The sequence below is a fragment of the Lemur catta genome, chromosome 2, assembly GCF_020740605.2.
Source record: "Lemur catta isolate mLemCat1 chromosome 2, mLemCat1.pri, whole genome shotgun sequence".
Classification (NCBI taxonomy): Eukaryota; Metazoa; Chordata; class Mammalia; order Primates; family Lemuridae; genus Lemur; species Lemur catta.
This window is the reverse complement of record NC_059129.1, coordinates 25,003,344-25,020,374: the sequence shown is the minus strand read 5'-3', so window position 1 is coordinate 25,020,374 and position 17,031 is coordinate 25,003,344. Positions and strand designations below refer to the sequence as shown.

At 42.5% G+C, this 17,031-nt stretch overlaps 1 protein-coding gene across 4 annotated transcripts; it reads right to left on the bottom strand.

Annotated features, from left to right (window-relative positions):
• Positions 1 to 1,123: 1,123 nt before the first annotated feature.
• ZKSCAN5 (zinc finger with KRAB and SCAN domains 5) lies at positions 1,124 to 16,888 on the bottom strand. Of its 4 annotated transcripts, none has more exons than XM_045541355.1 (7): positions 16,841 to 16,888; positions 15,117 to 15,628; positions 12,191 to 12,326; positions 8,151 to 8,233; positions 7,738 to 7,873; positions 4,914 to 5,522; positions 1,124 to 3,474 (listed from the first exon to the last, which is right to left on the bottom strand). In XM_045541355.1, exons 2-7 carry the CDS (start codon positions 15,528 to 15,530, stop codon positions 2,351 to 2,353), a joined length of 2,502 nt encoding a protein of 833 aa, XP_045397311.1. In that variant the 5' UTR covers positions 15,531 to 15,628; positions 16,841 to 16,888; the 3' UTR covers positions 1,124 to 2,350. The 4 variants fall into 4 exon arrangements, with proteins under 4 accessions (XP_045397311.1, XP_045397310.1, XP_045397312.1 ...); XM_045541354.1 differs by having other exon boundaries at positions 15,117 to 15,631; positions 16,841 to 16,879; XM_045541356.1 differs by lacking the exon at positions 16,841 to 16,888 and having other exon boundaries at positions 7,738 to 7,870; positions 15,117 to 16,458.
• Between the last annotated feature and the right edge of the window lie 143 nt (positions 16,889 to 17,031).

Here is a 17,031-nt window from a genome sequence, read left to right as displayed (position 1 = left end):
TTGTTTTTGAGACAGGGTTGCGCTCTGTCACTCAGGCTGGAGTGCAGTGGCATCATCATAGCTCACTGCAACCTCAAACTCCTGGGCTCAGGCAATCCTTCTGCCTCAGTCGAGTAGTTGGGACTACAGGCACGCATTACCATGCCTAGCTAATTTTTGATTTTGTTTGTTTGGTAGAGACAGGATCTCACTCTTGCTCAGGCTGGTCTTGAATTCCTGGCCTAAAGAGATCCTCCCACTTCTGCTTCCAAGAGTGCTAGGATTAAGTCAATTATTAATTCTTATGCTTGAATTTCAGTTCTGTGATTCTGTTTGCAGGAGGTGAAGGTCTCTTTAAATGCTACCAAGGAGACCCTCTCAAACAGACTTTGCATTAAATTGGTGGTCATCTGCCTTGTTATTTTGTCTCTTTAAGGAGTCAGTGGCTTTCAGCAACAGCTATCCAATTCCACAATCCTTACATTATTTTCCTGTTTGTCCCAAACCTTACAGAAGTCAGTACATCCCTTTCTACCCTTATCCCATCCCAGTTTACAAGTGAATGTCTCAGTGATTGGCAGGTGCCACATGCCAGGGACCATCATTACTCCACCCACCATGAGTCACTGTCTCATGGTGAGTGAACAACTCCACAACCCACTGTTACAGTCAGCTTCCTAGGACTATTCATGGCACCAAATGTCTTGGGTCAGGTTCTCTAAAGCAGAGCCTGAGACAGGGATTCGGTGCCAGGTGATTTATTAAGGGCATGACTAATTCGGGAAAAGGCTTTGAGGGCAGGAATGAAACAGGACAGAGAAGGAAGGGAGCCCAGTGGATGTAGGCTTGGATAAAGTCTAGCCTTGGCCTGATCCCAGGATTCTGGAGCATAAACTGCACCAACTTTCCTTCACGGTTGAGGCAAGTGAAGCAGCTTTGTGTACCCCTTATCAGTCATTGACTGGGGGCCACAGAGGGGAGATAACTCCCAAGTGAAGCAGTTCCCATCTTCTGAGGGCAAATCTCCAGTTTTCAGAGAAGTGGGAGAGCTGTGAGCACTTAGCTGCCCAAACTGAGAGCAGCTGGGGAGGAATGTTCCAGCATGGTAAAGGGGTCTGGACAGGTCACCACAGCATACAACACATACAATCAACAATATTTATTGGGCATTTATTGTAAGCCAGGCAAGTCAGCAGAAGCAGGGCCTCGTGGTGCCCTGAAGCACTCTCTCCCTCTCTCTAGCAAGAAGCTCAAGTGAACTCTCTCATCCAGGTCATCTTTCCTCTCACAACTCCTACCCAGACCTTCCCATGAGGCAGGGTTAACGGGACCACGTACCTGCCTGTTCCTCATTACTATTTACTTTCCCTTCCAGCTGCAAAGCAAACTGAAACTCATTCCATCCTCCCTCATCCTACAGGGGAGGTCTATCCCCAAGCCACCTGGGAATCAGCAGGCATACTGCTAGGACCAAGATTCTTCAGTCACTTTGGCCCAATTCTGCCCATGGATTTAGCTGCCCTCGCTCTTGCAGGTACTGTAAGATAAACCAGTCCACGGTTTTGCTTGTCTTCTCTGCTCCCCTAAGGTCCTTCTTCCTTCATCTTGAGATGTGACCGAGCAGCACAGTTTCTCCTGAATTTACAAATTTAACTCCTCCTTCTATGAGCTAACCTTGATGCTAGTAAAATCAGAACAAAAGCAAGGTCGAGTGTTTCATAGAGAAGTTGTAGATTGAATAAGGCAGCAGGAACACATACCTTCCAGCCTCTGAACCCCAATCTTGCCAAAATATAGATATCTTAAGTCAATTTCTTTTCAACGGGGTTAATACTCAAGATGGGAACAATGACTAGAGTATTCTAGTGGTTGGGATGATCATTTCTAGAAAAGGGGCATTGCTGAGGTACCAAAATGGATATCATGCTGAAAAATTCTCTCTTTCACCACACTCTTCCCTGAATAGATAGGCTGTCAAACAAGGCAAAAGCTACAAATAAAGCTTATTTCTACTGTGTTCATGAGGCTTTTCCCAGTGTCAATTTTCTGAGTTTCAAATGAATGAGTGTCATCTGAAGGCTTCCCTTCATCTACCATGTCCATAGGTTCTCTTTTTGTCTAGATTCCCAAGTATGAAGATGCTAACTGAAGCACTTCTCAATGGGGAAAGCAAACAGGTGTCTTATGTATTGTGGGTACTCCAGTGTGCCTAAAGGCTGAATTCTAACTGAAGGATTTCAACATATCTGTAGGTTTGATGGATAAGTTGGAAGAATGTTTGAAGTTGTTATTACACTCATTATAGGAATAATGTTTCTCTTCAGGAAGGCTTCTCTAAAGTTGAATAAGAGATGTTCTACAATAGATACACCTATACACTTAAGGTATTTATGGAATCTGTCCTCTCATGGCTTCTCAGATGTTTAAAGAGGCTACAACTCCAACTGAAACTCATTCCACATTCTTTACATTGAAAAGGTTTCTCACCAGTATGGATTCTCTGATGTTGATTAAGGTGTGACTTCAGAGTGAAGCCTCTTCCACATTCATTACATTGATGAGATTTTGTGCTAGAATAGATTTTCTGATGTTTAATGTGGGAACACTGGCCAACATTTTCTCTACATATATCACATTTATAGGTTTTCTTTGCAGTATGAGTTCTGTAATGCTGAATAAGGTCTGAGCTGTAACTAAAGGCTTTTCCACATATATCACATTTATAAGGCTGTTCTTGTAACTCAAGCTTCTTATCTTCAATCACTGTCAAGTTCCAACTATATGCTTCCTCACAAATGCCATTTTTTTCATTTTTCTGACCCATGTGGAGCACTTGATGTTCAATTAGGCTAACATACTGAAAAAAGATTTCTCCACATTCACGACACTGATGGGATTTCTCCCTGGAGTGGAGACGCAGATGTCCAGCAAGGTGTGAACGCCTGCCGAAGCCTTTCCCACATTCATTACACTTAAAGGGTCTCTCCCCACTGTGCACACTCTGATGCTGAACAAGATGGGACCTCACCCTGAATGCTTTCCCGCATAAATGACAGGTGTAGGGTTTTTCACCAGTGTGGACTCGCTGATGTTGAGTTAGGTGCACGCGTTGATTGTAGCTTTTCCCACATTCATCACACCTAAATGGTTTCTCCCCGGTGTGAATTCTTTGATGTTGAATAAGATGTGCACTCTGAATGAAGCTTTTCCCACATTCATTACATTTATGTGGTCTCTCTCCTGTGGAGGATTTTTTGTGGACATATGTGACTTCACTGCAATTCATCCTCTTTGAAGAGGGTTGTCCTAGTATCTCTTTCATGGGAATTCCCTGTTTTCTATCCACCTTGCCTTGGTGTTCACAGCCTTCTCCAAACTCTTGAACTTGAGAAATATTTCTTTGGATTTTTCCAGATAGTTCCATGTCTGCTTCTGAAAATTCTGAAATTTTCTTCTTAACACTTAATTTGGTATTCTTACTTCTTTTGTCACTGCCTAGAAAAATAAAGAGCAAATGCAAATGTCATCAGTTCTTTTACAGAAGAAAAATAACCCCTCAGAAAAAAAGGACAGTCAGATGAGCCCATGATGTAACAGGAGTAACAGAAGTGATGCATGTTATGTATTTGATGCCAACTAATTTTGGTGTTTGTCCAGTGAAAACCACAAGACAAAAAAGAGGCTTACTTAGATGGGTGATGAGAATGATTGCAGCTCTGCAATAATAGGGAAAAGTAAAAAAAAAAAAAATTATATAGGAAGGAGAGAAAGTTATTCTGAAATGGGGGGGAAGACAGGAAATGTGGAGGGACTTGTTACCCCAACATGAGTTAGGGAGACAGAAAAAGGTAGAACAAAAATACACAATTGGATGGTAAGAACTGACAAAAACTGGAAGAACAGGAGCAAAGGATTATTATGCAGGGGAGTTGGGGGAGTACCTGATTAGGAGCCAGGAAAAAGAAACAGGACAGCAAAAAATACTGTCAGGAGGGTGGGTGGTAATAGCAATCCCTGCCCTGCTCACCCATAGCCAACACTCTAGTGTCAGTCTCCCTCCCACAGCAATTCATACTTCTCCTCTAGGAATGCTTGTCACTTTTACCATCTGCTATGCTCAACAGACCACCAGCTCCAAGAGGGCATGAGCTGTATCTCTGTTCTGTTCACTGAAGATCCCGAGCACCTAGCACTGGAGACTCCTAATAAATGTGGCTGGATGAGCAAATAAAGTGTTCTCCCTTGATCCAGAAAAAATGAGGGGAACAGTAGGGGAGTATTAACTGGGAAACTAGCCATAGGAACAACTGCAGGGAAGATGTAAAAGAAAAACATAGTATTTTAAAGCAATTGCTTTTCAAGTCTAGAGCACTACCGATGGATTTCCCAAGTGAGGCACTAGCCAAATAGAGATAGTACAGCTCAACCCAGGACTTTCAAGACACTAAGAACTTGATAAACTTCTATACCATGATGTGAGACACAGTAGTGGCTGTTAATGTGAATCACAAGTAGGTAGGCTTGGGACATCAAGGCATAATTAAAAAAACAATCTTTGGCCAGTCTTAGAGTTGTCTCAAGTATACTATAATAATAAAAGCCTTTATGTTCACAGCACAGAGAATGGCTAAAATTCATGAGCCAAGCAACAGCAGTATTATTTTAAAATATGGAATTTCCAGAAGAAACAAGTAAGAGCTGCGAGCAAGTAGCACTGGAAAAAGGAAAGTTATGGGCAGGGGATGGGGGGTGGGGGCCATAGGGTTTTACCTATTAGATAATTAATTTTAAGTATAAATAAGAACCAAATAAACTGTAATGTTTGCTTCCTACTGCTCCCCGTACCACCAATCTGTTCTGTCGTACCAATAAAACTACTAATAAAACAATTTTTGTCTCCACTTATTCCCTGAATACAAACCCCTCACACGTACATCTTTGGGATTTCTCTCTGAAGTGGCGTTTCAGGTGTTCAATCAGGTGTGAGTGCCGGCCAAAGTTCTTCCCACACTCATTACATCCGTAGGGCCTCTCTCCACTGTGGACACTGTGGTGCTGAACCAGGTGAGAGCTCACCCGGAAAGCTTTTCCACACACCTGACACTTATAGGGTTTCTCACCAGTGTGGACTCTCTGATGCTGAGTGAGGTGCACACGCTGATTATAGCTTTTCCCGCATTCACCACACTTAAAGGGTTTTTCTCCAGTGTGGATGCGCCGATGTTGAATAAAGTTTGAGGCTTGAAGGAAAAATTTACCACAATCATTACATCTGTGACCTCTCTCACCGTTTGTGTTCTGCTTACGGTTAACGTCTGTGATAGCACCAAGATCCCTTTTCTGGGATGGATTCTGCCTTGATTTCCCCACAGTGGGGTTTACCTGCCACCTTTGTACCATGCCCTTAAGGTCACTAACTTCTGCAAACTCTTGACTCTGGGGAACATTCCTTTCAGTGCTTCCTGATGCCATCCAATGTGATTCAGTGTCATCAGAAATCTGCTTTACTATGAGCTCCATATTGTTGTCCCTGGGCTCATAATCTGAAATAATAGAAGGAAAATGAAAAAATTAGTTATTCACTGCATTAGGAGAAATAAGATCATGGGATAATTATGTGAAACCAACATGTGCTAGGGACGCATGACTTTGTAAAATGACTTTACACTACAATGGGATAAAAAATATTCAGGCAGAAAACTGAGGCAGGTTAGGGAAGGGAGAGCTGGCAAGAGTGGTTCAGAGGAAAGAGACTGGGGAACGGTCATTCTGTTTAATGAAGAGGATGTCCTCCTGGCCTGGTGTTTACATACAGTACCTATTCACGAGTACTTGTGCAATATTAAATATGCTTAATGAAATCTGTTATTAGATTATGCAGTTAACCCTTGTCTTCACCTTCCTCTTTCTGGGAATTCATAAAGTGGCCAAGATGATCTTTCTAGTTCTTTGAATCCCCAAAGGATTTCAGTTTCATATGAATTAGTCTAAAGGAAAAGACATTCTTTCTATATCCAGAGAAGAACCTACTGCTTTCAAGGGCTAGGTCAGCATTCATTGGTCACTGATGAACGCAGATATTTAAGTGAATGTAATCAGTACCCTTGTGTACGAAGATCAGCAACAGATGTTTCACGCAAAACACGTTTAATATGGTTTGCAGAGATAAATCTTTAGTAGTTAACAAAAAATAAGAAATATTATTTTAAAAATACTAGAGGGATGATAGCCTTGAGAATTTCCTAGTAAGATTTCTCTGTGAAAAGAAAAAGAGTTTGCAATATTACATAATAATGGTAATAAGAGCTAACATTTGCCAAGTACGTATTATGGGCCAGGTACAATGTTAAGCACTTTATAGTTTAATGCCATATTCAATCCTTATGATGACCTTATGAGGTAGGTACTATCACTATCCTTTTTAGACACAGTCAGAAATTATAATTCTTATACCATGAAGACAATATTTTTTTTTTTGAGATAGTCTTATGTTGCCTGGGCTAGAGTGCCGTGGCCTCAGCCTAGCTCACAGCAACCTCAAACTCCTGGGCTCAAGTGATCCTCCTGCCTCAGCCTCCTAAGTAGCTGGGACTACAGGCACTCATCACCACACCAGGCTAATTTTTTGTTTCTATTTTTAGTTGATCAGCTAATTTTTTCTATTTTTAGCAGAGATGGGGTCTCACTCTTGGTCAGGCTGGTCTTGAACTCCTGACCTTGAGCAATCCTCCCACCTGGGCCTCCCAGAGTGCTAAGATTACAGGCATGACCCACCACACCCAGCCATGAAGACCATTTTAATTTTAATTTTCCATATAGCCATTTTTACTTAATTCTCTTCCTAAAAAGACATTTTAACAATGGAAACATTTTAACAGCACATTTGTTTTTTATTAAAAACACCTTATCACAAACCCAGATGTTTTAAGTGTTTTTTTCCTCCCCCATTTAATTAGACAGGTAATACCAGCACTATAGCATTTTTTTCTCTGCTTTATTCACATCTACTGTGAATGTGCTCAAATGTGCTCTAACATTTTATTCTTATTAGAATTCTCTCCCATTTAACAAACCAAACAAGCACATGAATTTCTTTTTCCAGGGGTAAATTTGAAAAAAAATCAGATTAGCCCAAGGCATCTCTTTGGAGCTACTAACAATTATCCTTTTCAGGACCATAACTTAGTTAGAAATAGGGGCAGAAAATTCAAGAAGCAATGTGACACGTAAAATGTCAATGCCAAGACAAACATCATAAAGTATCAATGATCTGATAATGGTAATGCAGTGAACAACTAGACATCCATGCACTGGAAGAAAGGAAAAAAAGAATTAAGAGGTATTGTAATAGCTACTATGATGAACGGTTATTCAGCAAAGTCTGAGATGTTTTCATAAATCACAATTATTCTGTTAAAATTATCCAATTTATCAAGGAGTATAATAACTACTAAAAATTTGTTAAAATCCAAACCTGATAATTTTAAGCTCTTTTATTTTAAAGCCGTAAAAGCTTTGCTGGATTGCAAAAACTATCCCCTCAAGTACCATCAGTGTTAATCACACTCTTATTTAAATAGAAATAGTCAGAATAAGCTGAATAAGAAAAAAAGGAGGTTGATTTATTCTTTCACAGAAAAGAATAAGCAAAGTCATAGCAATTAAAACATACATGCTTTTATAGGATGTGCTGGAAATATTCTTTACAAAATAGCAAAATTAAGCTGTCCTAATCCATGCAGATGCAGTCATTCTTACCCATGGAGGTAATACTCCCATAATTCTCCTTCCTGTCTTCCCTATAAAGGGACTTCTGGGACTGGTCCAAATGTCCCCATTCCTCCAGGATGAAGGATACAGCCACGTCAGCCACATCTTCAATTTTCACCAACTTCTGAAACAGGAGATCTCCACTAAATTCCCATTGCCTAGGTCCAAATTTGGGAAGAACTGGGTGCATTAAGGAAAGAAACGGGGAGGGACTGTGCCTCAAAGAGAACAGGGAAGCACTGGGGGGAAGGAAAAAGACAAAAGCTCATGAAGGCACCAACCCAGGACGGGGCTGGTCACTGGTTAAGAAAACAGAACTCCTGAAAGGTTTCGGATTAAGGCAGGTACTTGTCGGAGACAAGGTATAGGTCCTCACTGAGGGCAAAGGGGTGCCAGCTCACCTGGGACCCAGCTGAGAGAAGTGAAGTTGTCAGCTCCTGGCTGTCCTTCAGGGGAAGGGAAGGAACTTGGAGAACAGGAAGGGCTGAGGGAGGAGAAAAAGAGGTTTAAGTGAGAATATCTCTGCCCGGTTCTCATTGCCACGATGCTCCTCTCTTGCTCACGACTCTGCAATGGCTGGGTGCTGCACCCAGGCTCAATTCTTCTGCCTGGCTCTCAAGACATAATTTCTGGATCCTCCCACACTTACCCTACTATTCCCCCTTCCCACAAAATAACAGGCTCCCTACTTTGGTCAGACCAACCCCCACTTGTCATTCCCCTACAAAGGATGCTTTCTGCTCTACCAAGATCAAATCTATTATCTGAAAGAACAACCAAAGTCCCTCATCTTCCATGAAGCTGAAGCATTCTCTATAGCCCAGGGCTTCTAACTTTCATATGCAAACAAATCACCTCCGGATCTCAGACACGGCAGATTCTGACTGAGGAGGTCTGGGATGAGGCCTGATGTTTTGCATTCCTAACAAGCTCCCAGGTGGTGCCGGTGCTGCTGTTTCTCAGACCACACCTGGGTAGCAAGGCCTCAGTCCAGTCTCCCTTCAAGGAATTTCCACAGTTAGTTTATACTCAGTCAAGAAGTGTGTATTGAGTCTACTCTGTATTATAGGAATACACAGATAAAACAATTCTCCCCTTAAAAAACTGTTGTCTAATGGGACAGATGTGTAAGCTTTACTTACAACACAGGGTGAGGAGTACTATAATTGAAGTCCACCCAAGTTCCTGCAGGAACACAGAAGCAGAAGTGCCAGAAAAGCCTTTCCCCAGAAAGTGACTGTGGGCAGTGGGGATGGTGTGGGGGAGATGGGGCGCTTTCCCCAAGAGGGAATAGCATGTGCAATGCCTGGAGGGTCTCATCTCTGGAAGTTGGGGACAGTTGACCCTTTGCTGTCACCTCTGCTTGTTCTTTGTCTAAGATTCATGGCACATCTGGATCTGACTGTCTACATGTGCCCTGACTTGGACAGACCTACTTGGGATTAACCTTTAACCCAACAGTTTAGACCCTGATACGGTTTCCTCAGTCCTGGAGATCTTCGTGCACATGTGGCTTGCTGATTTCCAGTGACTGGGAAATAAGGAGCAATGGCACAAAAAGGAGGCGATAATGGTGAGATGAAAGCCAAAAACAGAGAAGGGATCTGAAACCAGGAGAGGCTAAAGAGTCAAAGTAGGATTTGACAAAAGTGATGGAAAGAGTCTATACCTGAGTGAATGGTAATTTTGTTTAAATAATGAAACAGGCTAGGGTCTGGTTAACAGAGAAAGATAAGCAGCACCTGGGAACAGAAGAAAAGAGGAGCCTGATCTGATGAGACTCCGAGAGTGGAGGGAGCGTGAGTGACTCAGGGAGGACAGCAGTCTGTGCTGGGGAGAACATGGTGGTAGAGCAAAGGTGAGAAGCTCAGAATAGGGTAGAAATATGAATTTAGGTCAACTGCTTGGGTTAAAACCCCAGCTCTGTTACTTAATAGCTTTGTGACCCTGGACAAATTACTCAACCTCTCTAGGCCACAGATTCTTAATTTCCAACATAAAGATAACAATAACAATTCCACAGGGTTATCACAGGATTAACTGTTGGTATACCAACAAAGTGTACTGGACACAATTTCAGTTTTTGGGTTTCTTTTCTGAGCAGTTTTAAATATTTATTATTTTTCAGGTCTTTTATTATTTTTCAGGTCTTCTGAAGAACAAAAAGGAAATTTATTTTTATTTTATAAATAGAATAAAACTTGTCATTTCTTTTTGTTTGTTTGTTGAGACAGAGTCTTGCTCTGTCGCCTGGGCTAGAGTATGTGGTGTCATCATAGCTCACTGCAGCCTCAAACTCCTGGGCTCAAGTGGTCCTCCTGCCCCAGCCTCTTGAGTAGCTGGGACTACAGGCACATGTCATGACACCCAGCTAATCTTTCTATTTCTCGTTCTTGCTCAGGCTGGTCCTGACCTCAAGCAATCTTCTTCGGCCTCCCAAAGTGCTAGGATTACAGGCGTGAACCAGTAATGAGACCATCCTGGCCTCATCTTATAATTTCTATACAGATCCATCAGACACTTGTACAAATGTAAGATACAGTTTGGGATCTGTGTTATCTCATTTTTCTTATACCCTGAAGCATTTTTCTATTTTATCATCCTACGACATTAATTATTCTCAACAATGCTACAAAAGACTAATAAGAATGAAAGAAAGGAAATATTTAGGATTATGGAATAGTGAAATAAATCATCATTCTTTATTATTCTCAAAATACTGCATATGTTGCCCAAAGTATTGTATGATTCTTCAATAAGGCAGAAAAGACTGTTGAAACCTACATCCAACTTTCATTGAACACAGTTGAGAATTCAGAATTTTTCATTTGCTGTCCATATGGGAAAGAGAAGAAAATTTGTAGGGGATGACATTCATTATTATCAGACAGTTCAGAAGATGACCCAGACAGAGAGCAGCACTCTCTAAGGATAATGAACGACAAAACTCAAAGTATAAGGGAGATCTTAGAATGACTCTTCAAATGATAACATCCTAAATAGATTTTTCTCAAACTCAATAATCAACAATGAATAATATACACGTATTTCTAATTTCAAAAAGGACATATGGCATTCTCATCCATCAAGTCACTCAGCAGGGAGGACTTCAGGACTCTATCATGCAGTATTTTGCAAAAAGATCCTGAACCATCTCATTTTGCTAAAACAATAATACTAGTACTATATGACAATATTCTTCATGTTTTATGATGTTTGTATGTTAAAATATACTTGATATATTAAAATTTCTTTTAAGAAGTCGTTTTTACTACCCTTTGATTCTTCTGTAAATTATTCACAAAATGACTTAAAAATATAAAAAAAATAAAAAGGATCCACTGGCCCCACATAGCAAATAGTAAGAACTATTTTTCCTGGTATACTGAGGGTTAAATGAGTTCATACAGGTAAAATGCTCACAACAGTCCCTGCACATAGTACACACTACATAGGTAATAGCTGCTGCTGCTGTTGTCATTCTTACCACAGTGCAAGCAAAGCTAGAAAAAATCAGGGCAGTGGGGCATGTCAAGGGAAAGACCTGACCACTGAAGGCAGCCTAAGAGAAAGTCTGGAACCAAACAGAAAATATAGTCCCTTGATCATATTCCCTTATCCACAATTCTGAAATCGAAAAGCTCTAAATACCAAAGGTTCTTTTTTTCATTAAGCTAGGCACTGAAGTAATTTGACAGCAAGAATTGACCTGAACTGACGTGAAACTATGTAAACTCTTTATTATTTGACTTATTCTAAATCTGCATATATTTCACTACAGAAATATTAACATATGTGATTGTGGATATCAATTCAAATCCTGCTGCTAGTGTAATGTGTGATATACGAACATCACCTTACTAAATCTGCAAAATTCTGAATTCTAAAATATATCTGACACCAAGTATTTCTGTAAAGGGATTATGGATTTGTAGACATATAATATGATAATCAGCTGTTAACTTGTCTTCCTTGATGTATAGAAGGCAGGTTAATAAAATTGAGGGGGTAGAGAGAACTAATGTTCTCAAGGTCATTGTAAAAAACTACTTCAAATAAGATTTCAAGGTGAATGAGCAACCAGAAATGAACACAATTAGGAACTAGAGAGTTTTTTTTTACATAAGCATTAAGATAACAAATCTATGAGGAAGAGGTGAAAAACTGCTGTAAGATGATTGTGATACTTTTGTAAAAAACTTTTGCAGATCTTTCAACAGTGCCCACACAGAGTGGTCATCATCTGCCTTATAGCTTTTGAATAAAACTGGTATTGTTCCTAGCCATCCTATCAGCTGACCTCTCTCTTAAGAACAGGGACTCAACTCTGGGTCCCCAGCCCTTCCCCATCTACAGTCACTCTCTTCCAGATGGTGCCTGCCACGTGGCCAGGGTACCCACTCTCTATCCACTCCTGTTCCACTGAATTGCTGAGCCTCACCGTTTTCCTCCAGATGAGGCTTCTCTGGCTCTTGTTCAGGCTGGGTGTCCACAGACAGGGGCTGGTGACTGAAGGGCTCTTGCACTGTTCCAGGTGGTACCATCTTCTGAGGAAGCATGTCAGGACACGCAACAATCTAATAACCACAACCACAATCAATCAGCACAGTTACAGAGAAGGCTATAAAAGAATCCAGTCGAGTCACATTAGACTTTCATTCATTCCCTTGCCAAACAATTAAAGCCCATCTACAATAAGCCATTACAGTGGTTTACTACTTCTAGTTGGAGAAGACTTTCATTAAACATATCAACATACAAATAAATATATAATTATAAACTGTGCTAAATGTGAGAAAGAAGAACCTGGTACCATGAGACCTACATTAGACTGGGAGGCCAGGGAAGGCTTTTCTGAGGAAGTGTCACTTAAGTAAACATCTAAAGGATGAGAAGAAACCAGCCAGGAGAAAAGTAGAAGTGACTCAGGCAGAGAAAAACATTAGAAAACACCCTCAGGCGGAAAGGAGGTGTTTGAAACAACCACCTTAAGGTGGCCAGTGTGGGTAAAATTTAATAAAGGTGGGAGAGGGGTGCGAAAGGAGGTTGGAAAGGCCACCATAGGACTCAGGAAGTCACACGGGGACAGACCAACACTAAGACTTAAGCCAGTTCATATCCAGCGTGCTCCAGTCCTCCACCTTTCTGCTCTGGGCTCTTGCTCAACTCTGGGGTGCACAATTACTCTGCCACAGCCACTCCCTAGAATCTGTATATTCTGGAAGGTAATAAGCATATTGGAGAGAAATAAGACCCTGCACTACGATAGAGTTGCAATCCCCCTTGCCCCTCCTTTAGGTTTCAAAGAATTTAAAATTTTAATCCTCCTGGTACTGGTAAAATGTGGTACAGAAACTACATTAAGAGGCGGGCGCAAAGTTGTGGTGGCAAATACTCTCTGTGTGGAAGTGTGTGTGTCGTGGTGGATCCACTCAGAACAGGAGTTAAGGTGATTCCAAGTAGGTTAAAGGGCATTTAGCACCAAGGAACCAAAGCGGCCCTTGAGGCCCACTGGGATGAGGAAAAAGAAACCCAGGAGGAGTAAGGATAGAACCTGAGAAAACACTTGCCAGAGACAAAAGTGCTCAGAGATAAAGTTCAAGAGCAATGTTGGGGATACCAGAAGGCAGGTAGAGGGAAAGGCAAACAAAGTCAGCCGTGGAAGCCCTTGGAAAAATCCCCTCTATAGGCCTGAAATCCTTGACTGCCACCAAGAAATGATTTTTATGTGTTCTTTCCAAAGATGGACTACATATCACAATGAGAGAGTTAAACGTGTAATATCTGCTGTAAATTCTCTACCCTAAAAATTTTGGTTTTAAACTATGCTTTTGAATATTTATTTCTGTAAAACAGTAAGGAAAATTTGTCCATTAGTGTCCCAAATCAGGTTAAAGGAATAAATGTGGATGTCATCATGAACCTGTACTTTGTGCCCTGACTGAGCAATGGAAAGGTCCAAATATTCCCATCTACAGGAGAATCTTTCAGGACTGGCCACGGGACAGTAGCCACCTCTCTGCTGCTACCTGCATGATGTAATAAGCTAAACCACCCCAAGAACCAGAGGTCTGGGACGCTGAAGTATCCCTTACCCAAGGAGTAAGAATGATGAGACTGGTACCTTACATTTAAATGCAATGGTTCTAAAGAATGACGGAAAATCTCTAACTAGCTTTAAACTCTCGTAAACTCATGATCTCATGATTTTTTATTCTTTCCTATGAAAAAAAGAAATTAAAGTTTAGGAGAACATAAGCCTAGCAGCAAGAGGAAGGTAGAGGGTCAGGTTATAAATGAGTATAGGAAAGGACAAGAAGATGCAACAACATATAGATACCAATCCTCCCCTAAATTAATATATGGTTTAATGCAATACCAACAGGATTTTGGAGTAATGGAAACTAAGTAAGTAATTCTAAAGTTCATAAAAGGAAAAGAAATTACCGAAAAAAGTATGGAGGGAGTAAGGGTAACCCTATCAGATACCAAAACATTTCACAGAGCTCAAATAATTAAAATGCTGCTACGTGAACAGACAGTAAGAACAATGAAATAGAATAGAAAGACCAGAAATGGACCCAAATACATGCAGAAATTTAATATGTAATAAAGGTGGCATTTTATCAGAGAGGGGGGAAAAAAGGATTACTATAAAAGTTGCTAGGAGCAAATGGATAGGTATGTGGAAAAAAAATGAGTTGTAACCACACCAAACACCCTACACCAAAATAAATTCCAGATGGAGCAATCATTTAAAAAATGTAAAAAAAATAAAGAAAGAAAAACAGTACAGAATAAACTATGAAAAATTTTTTTTACATAATACTGTAGTGAGGGTGGCCTATCTAAGTATGGCACAAAACCCAGAAACTATAAAACAAAAAAGTTAAACTGTATAAAAACCAAAGACTGGGCATGGTGGCTCACGCCTGTAATCCCAGCACTTTGAGAAACAAAGGTGGGAGGATGGCTTGAGCACAGAAATTCGAGACCAGCCTGCGCAATGTAGCGAGACCGTGTCTCTACAAAAAATAAAAAAATTAACTAGGCATGGTGGCAGGTGTCTATAATCCCAGCTACTTGGGAGGTTGAGCCAGGAGGATGGCTTGAGCGCAGGAGATTGAGGTTACAGTGAGCTATGATTGCCCCACTGCACTCCAACCTAGGTGACAGAGTGAGATCCTGTCTCTACAAAGAATAAAATAAAAAAATAAAAATAAAAATTTAAAAACCTGCAAAACAAAAACTTCTAAATGCAAAGACAAATGGCAAACTGGAAAAATAATACTTGTCACCCCTGCTCAGCAGCTCCTTAACTCTTTCCTCTCCTTCCTCACCGTTCCTATGTCTGCTCTTTGACTCACCTGTTGTCCGCGTTCCTCAAGCTCTCGCTGTATGTTTTCTACCACAGCCACCGCCTCCTCTCCGCTTTCGGGGTGATGTTCTCTCACCCAGGCCTGGAACTCCTCAGGCAGGATGGTCAGGAACTGCTCCAGCACCAGCAGCTCCAGGATTTGCTCCTTGGTGTGCAGCTCCGGCCTCAGCCACTCGCAGCAGAGCACGCGGAGTTGGCTGAGAGCCTCCCGGGGTCCTGATGCTTCATGGTACTGGAAGTGCCTGAAGCGCTGGTAAAAAGTCTCAAACGTGGGCGGGCTGTACTCCTGCATCCAGGTGCAGTCTTCTTCTTCCACCTTCACTATTAGAAGGTCTTCTTGCTCCTGTGAAGTCTCAGCTGGAGGGTCTAAGTCTATAACTTCCCGGGATTCTGTCATTATCATTCCAACTCAGAGGGCAGTCTCTCGAGGCTGGCTGTGTTACACTGAACACTTGTTTCCTGCTCTTTAAAATCTGAAGAACTCTTTCAGTAGCGCCCAACCTACTGATGTATTGGGAATCATTATTAGCAAAGAGAGATGGCAAAGAGATACTAACGATGGCCACTCAACAAAGTAATTTTCTTAAAAATCTGGACTACAAGGCAGCTGTCACTCGACCCATAATATGATTACTAACAGAGAATATCTCCAACATTTAAGGGATGTAAAGGAGAGCCATAAAAAATGTGACATCAGGCCCGACCTAAAACAGTTTTAGAGGTAAACTTTCCATTTCACATAAACAATGGGACAAGACTAGTCCAGATGCAGCCGCTCCTTCTCTTTACCATAAGCCACACTTAAGTCAGAATACGGGTGAAAAACATTACAATGGTCAAAACTGGTGTTGTCCTTCAAGCTACAAGAGCTTGATGGGCCAACGGGAGACTTCATGGATCCCGAAGAGAAGCGGCGCTATAGGGACAGATTTGGACCTGGGTTCCTTGGAATCGCCCCTGACCCGGAGACATGAAGATCGGCCCGCTCAAGGTTAGGGCCAGAACCCCCGTCCGGACACAAAGCTCTATCCCCTCCCCTCAAGGCCCCAGTCTCGGGGAGCTCTCCTGGAAGATCAAGCTCCCCGTAGCCAAGGCTGGGAAGGTGGAGTTCTTCTTAAAACGGAGAGAAAAACCGAAGCCAACACTTCCACGCCGGAAGTAAGCAAGTCCAAGCTTTCCCTGTCCAACCGCGTTAAACCTTAAATCCCACCCCCGAGAGCACTTCCGAGTCCTCTCTAGGAATCCCGGAGGTCCTCGCCTCGCAGCGGGTGGGAGGCGCCCGTCTTTGGAGGCGGGGGCCGTGCGGACCAATCGGCGGGGAGACGGGGCGCGGGCCTGGGACCCCCCAGCCCACCCGCCGTGACCGGGTCGCCCCAGGCCCCCCGAAGCCGCAGGTACAGCATCACCGGAGAAGGGTAGCCAACGGAGTCACTCTCTCCTCCACCCCAACCCAAAGCCACTTAAACAGCCCGAGCTCCTCCCATCCTTGGGTGGGGGCGGGGGCGGAGCCTTAGGGGCCTGGCAACAGTCGATAGGGTCTGATTGGCCGTGGAGCTTGCGTCTCCCCCAACCCCAACACTCTGCGCCCCAATTCGAAGTAAGCGCGTACCTGTCTACGAGCCCGCAACCCTCACTTATCGTTCATTTCGGGCCGTTGGGTATTTTCACCCGAATCCTCGCCACTCTCCCCACCCCCTCTCCAAACACACCCACCTCTTTACCACCGCGGTCAGCTCCTAGGGCCGACATCTCCAACGTCAAACTGTCCACTAGCGGGAGCCAGCGGCTGCCGGGACTACATCTCCCAGGAGGCCCCGCGCGGGCCTCGCCGGCTAGCCAATGCGACCGCGGCTCTCTCTGCAGCCTCGGTCTCGCAGGCCTATCAAAACGAGGCAGTGCAGGGA